At 40.3% G+C, this 5,000-nt stretch overlaps 1 protein-coding gene across 1 annotated transcript in view; it reads right to left on the bottom strand.

Moving 5' to 3' along the window:
• LOC127986295 (ral guanine nucleotide dissociation stimulator) overlaps nucleotides 1-3,664 on the bottom strand; it is a 24,692-nt gene extending 21,028 nt beyond the window's left edge. Inside the window, exon 1 of the mRNA XM_052588572.1 lies at nucleotides 2,979-3,664. Coding sequence (XP_052444532.1) covers nucleotides 2,979-3,005 — 27 coding nt within the window. The 5' untranslated portion in view covers nucleotides 3,006-3,664. The remainder of the gene's footprint in view (nucleotides 1-2,978) is intronic.
• Between the last annotated feature and the right edge of the window lie 1,336 nt (nucleotides 3,665-5,000).

Raw genomic sequence — 5,000 nt, 5'->3', positions numbered from 1 at the left:
CAACCACAGAAACAGAACAGAACAGAGTGGAACGTCAATCAAGTCGCGGATGTGAAAGTGGGCGGAGCTAACCACAGAGTAAATACATCTAGTTAATTAATATTATACTCAGTACTTATGTATACTTACAAGGAGGACACATTAAAAATAAAATAACCGAGAATTACACACAAGCTGTGTCTCTTTAATTAAAGTAAATCCAGAAAAGACACCACTATTACTGTTGGTTTTCTCTTGCGCTAATAAATGTATAATAATAATAATAATAATAATAACAATAATAATAATAATAATGCATTTAACAGAACTCAGTTTGTACTCGAATCCGTGTATAAATACTCTTATGACATAAACTCGGAGAAGCAGCGCATGAAGATCCACAGAGCGCCTCCTGCTGGAGGAACACAGCGACACACACTCTTCTGAGGAACAGCACACTTCAGAACCTCCGAGAACCCTCCAGAACCCGCAAACATTCGTGAACAAACTCTCATCACGCGCTCACGAGGTCACGGAACTTCAGCCGCGCATCTGGAGAGAATTAAAGGAGCAAAAGGAGTCCAGACACGATGTTACTGCCAGTGATTACACACTAATAACACACACTCTCTGTCACACACACACACACACACACAATCATTAATCACAACACAAGATCCACTTGTGGCTCTGAAGTTTTAGATTTAAAACCAACAAATAAAATGACTTTCTGTTTGCATAATCACTAAAACTATAACATTACCAATGAAGAGAGGACTTTAAATGACAACACGGCTGACAGTTTATCTGTTAACGTTTAGATAAAGCTTCAAAATGTTTCATAAAAATGTAATACATTTCAGCTCTAAATAAAGAAGTCAAAATTATAATTAATGAATGATTATATGTATTTTATCTGCTCCATGGACAATTCTAGATAACTAAATCCACATGAGCTTGTTGTTCATCACAGACTGGATGTGAATGTAATGAGAATGAGGACAAATCTGGAATCTGAGGGAGCAAGAAAATCTCAATATTGAGAAAATCATCTTTAAAGTTGTTCAGATGAAGTTCTTAGCAATGCATATTACTAATCAAACATTAAGTTTTGATATATTTACAGTAGGAGATTTACTAAATATCTTCATGAACATGATCTTTACTTAATATCCTAATGATTTCTGTCATAAAAGAGAAATGTATGATTGTGACTCATACAGTGTATTGTTGTTTATTTCTACAAATATAGATCTGTGACACTGATGACTGCTTCTGTGCTGCAGGGACAGGTATTTGTCCGAAATCATTGCTAATGTTCATAATGGCTTCAGTCTGGACTGTAAAATAGTGTTTTCTTCATCTGAACGTCTGTCTTTCTGAGGCTCTAATAAAGTGTGTGTGTGTCGTATAGAGAGCTGAAATACACACCACACTCGCTCTTTCAAACTCAGCTGAGACTCACTGCTTATTCTTAAAGTAGAGTTCTGGTGATGTGACATGAAGTGCTTTAGACCGAGTGTGTGTGTGTGTGTGTGTGTGTGTGAGAGAGAGAGTGTGTGCTTCTGCCCTGTGTGTGACTGACATATTTAGTTCTTCTGATTGGATAATCAAGTGTTCTAGAATAGAAGCAGTTAAACTCTGACAGTATATAATATCCATCTGTCTGTCGTCTCAGTGCTAGAGACTTCGTGAAGACGCTCATGACTGTAGAACACTTCACAATAAACAGTTCATCTGTAAGATTCATGAAAGCTCCTCGTTACACTGCTAACTTCATCATTTACTACTAATACATCTGTACATTTTAAAGTCTCTTCTGTTAACATTAGTTAATAAACTATAAACTCACTCAAAAACAAACATACTCATACACACGTGTAATACACAGCTGCGGTGTCACTCTCTCTCTCACACACACACACTGTCTCTCTCTCTCTCTCTCTCCCACACACACACACACACACACACACACTCTCTCTCTCTCTCTCTCTCTCTCCCACACACACACACACACACACACTCTCTCTCTCTCTCTCTCTCCCACACACACACACACACACACACACACACACCCACACACACTCTCTCTCTCTCTCTCTCTCTCTCTCTCTCTCTCTCCCACACACACCCACACACACTCTCTCTCTCTCTCTCCCACACACACACACACACACACACACACACACCCACACACACACACTCTCTCTCTCTCTCTCTCCCACACACACCCACACACACTCTCTCTCTCTCTCTCCCACACACACACACACACATACACACACACACACACAAACTCTCTCTCTCTCTTTCTCACACACACACACATTATGTTCTTTTAGGCAAACTGACAAAACTGATAACTCTATTTAACACAATAATATGTAACAGAACTCATTAATTGTGAAATATTTTATTGATTAACAAAAATGACTAAAGCTGCATACTGTGTTTTCTTTGTGAATGCACCGTGGATTCATTATTAATGAATGCTTGGAATTTGTGCAGATGTTTAAATCAGATCGAGTTTCCTCTCTTATATTCATGAAGAGTAATGAATGAGGCTCGTGATGTGGATCTATGATTGGAACAAATCCATGAAAACAATCCGAACACAGTCTGATCTCCACCTGTGGAGATTCCATTCACTCTCCCTCAAGTTTCTTTGACGGCACCCATTGACTTCCACAGTATGTAAATAAATCCTATGTGAGTCAATGGCTACCGCCAGCTGCTTGGTTACCCACATTCTTCACAATATCTTGTGGTTCAACAGAAGAAAGAAGAAGCTCATGTGTTTGGAACAACATGAGCAGAGAACTTTCAGTTTTGGGTCAACTATCGCTTTAATATCACATAAGAAGGAGCTTCTTTTCAGGGTTCATCCTGTTTCTGTTTTTAGTGAATACATTATTGCACAAGCTGCCAGAATCTGATATGAATAAATGAAATGACTCAGATGAAGTCGAACATTTCTGCAAACACAGTCAGAGAGATACCTGTGTCTCCAGCATCATCATCTTCATCAGCTCATCTTCATCATCTTCATCATCTTCACCGGGTTCAGGGCAGATCGATCACCCCTCTCTCATGAGGGGCACATCCTCACTGATCCGAATCCTCCATCTCTGAACCGAATCTGCTGGAATCACTCGATTATAATCCGAAACACGATCAGATCGGATCAATCCGGCTTCAGTGATCGATGATCCGGTTTATACAAACCACCAGAACCTGAGACTGAGGAATAAATCAGGAGACGAGGAATAGATCCATCATCACGAATAAAATCCTGATATTAAATCAGATTCAAAATGGAGGCAGACGATGCTGAAGATCAGTGATTTCACATCCCATCTGTATTTCACGGGAGATCTGTTTATCCGTCATTCACCGATCTGATCTCGGGGTTTCCTTCGTGAACATCTGATCCGGATCGGATCCGCTTCGCTTCGGTTCGTGTGTGTCCGCTTCGATCAGCGCTCGCGCACTCCGCATCCGGCCCGAACCCCGCAGAAGCTCCGGGTCCGAATTATTATTTGTTTTTCGTTTGTGTCCTTGACACAGATCCAGATCTGATGTGGGTTTGTAGGTCTGGGCGGGAACGCGCACGGGAGCGCGCTCTCGGGAGCGGAGGGCGTGTGCTCGCTTTAGATGACACTACACACACACACACACACACACACACACACGCACACACACACACACACACACATACACTGCGCTCAGACGCGCTTCATGTGTGACACACGGCTGTGTTTGATCTGCATTAATGCCAGTCATTATATCAGGTGATGCTGATGGAGGAGTTTCCATGGAAACAGAGAGATGTTCACTGAATACTAGTGTGCTGTGTACTGCACAGTGCACACTACATAGTCTACTGCTGTAGAACAGTATGCGAGGGTTTCAAACTGTTATAGCTAGTAACCAGAGAAGGACAGTAATGAAGAACAGTTACTCTTTGAGCGCGTATCTGTACATTACTCGAGTGGGCTGTTACTCTTTCTGAAAACTTCGCTACACTGGAAAGACAGATATCATACTTTTCACCATAGCCTATTACATTTCTATCAAGGTCCTCGAAGTAGAAAGTCAGTGTTGCTGTTGTAAAGTTACACAGCTGTGTTGCTGAGTTTTAAAGCATGTTATTTTTTACTTTAGCACAACACTGTTTAAATGTGGCTCTTAACTTCACTGATACTGTAAACTAGTCAGTGTTTTCAGTAGAGTACTGTACTGTTACTGGCTTCAGAAGCATTACGTATTGCAAGTATTACATACAATAATAATAATACACTGTGCTGCCTTAAAAAACGAAATTCACTTTTGAAAAGTGAAAATCTGTAAAATCTGTCTTAACAACTTTCGCTTGTAATATAGTCATATGTGACCAGTACTTTCCCTCAAGTAATGAAGTTGTGTAGTTTTTTCCATTTCTGGTCATAATATAACATAACAACATGTCAGAGACAGTAAACAATCACTGATATAAATACAGGTGATCTGTATTTATAGTATTTAAGACCAAGTGTTTCTGTTCCGTGTGTGTGTGTGTGTGTGTGTGTGTGTGAGAAAGAGAGAGAGAGCCGGATGTATAAACTGTTTAGACTAGTCTTAAAAAGATAGTCATCTATTTTTTTTCTTCAAGACATAACTAGACTAGAGTATGACTGGCAACTCTTTGTAGCTGCTAGTTAATCAAACTAGTTCTTAAAGGGGTCCTATTATGCTTTTCAATTTTTCAGCTTTAGTTAGTCTGTAATGTTACTGTTTGACGCACGAACATAGAGTGTATACAATCATCCGGGTTTAAATCACGCTCAAATTGATTTGATATTGACAAATATTTACACTGAAGCTCGCATGACATTTTCAGACCAGCTAACCATCACAACACACACCGGTCCAGCTAATTAATCACAACACACACGGGCCCAGCTAACCAATCACAACACACCGGCCCAGCTAACCAATCACAACACACCGGCCCAGCTGACCATCACAACACACACTGGCCC

This window comes from Carassius gibelio, chromosome B21 (genome assembly GCF_023724105.1).
Source record: "Carassius gibelio isolate Cgi1373 ecotype wild population from Czech Republic chromosome B21, carGib1.2-hapl.c, whole genome shotgun sequence".
NCBI classification, from domain to species: Eukaryota; Metazoa; Chordata; class Actinopteri; order Cypriniformes; family Cyprinidae; genus Carassius; species Carassius gibelio.
This window is presented reverse-complemented; position numbering and strand designations above follow the sequence as displayed.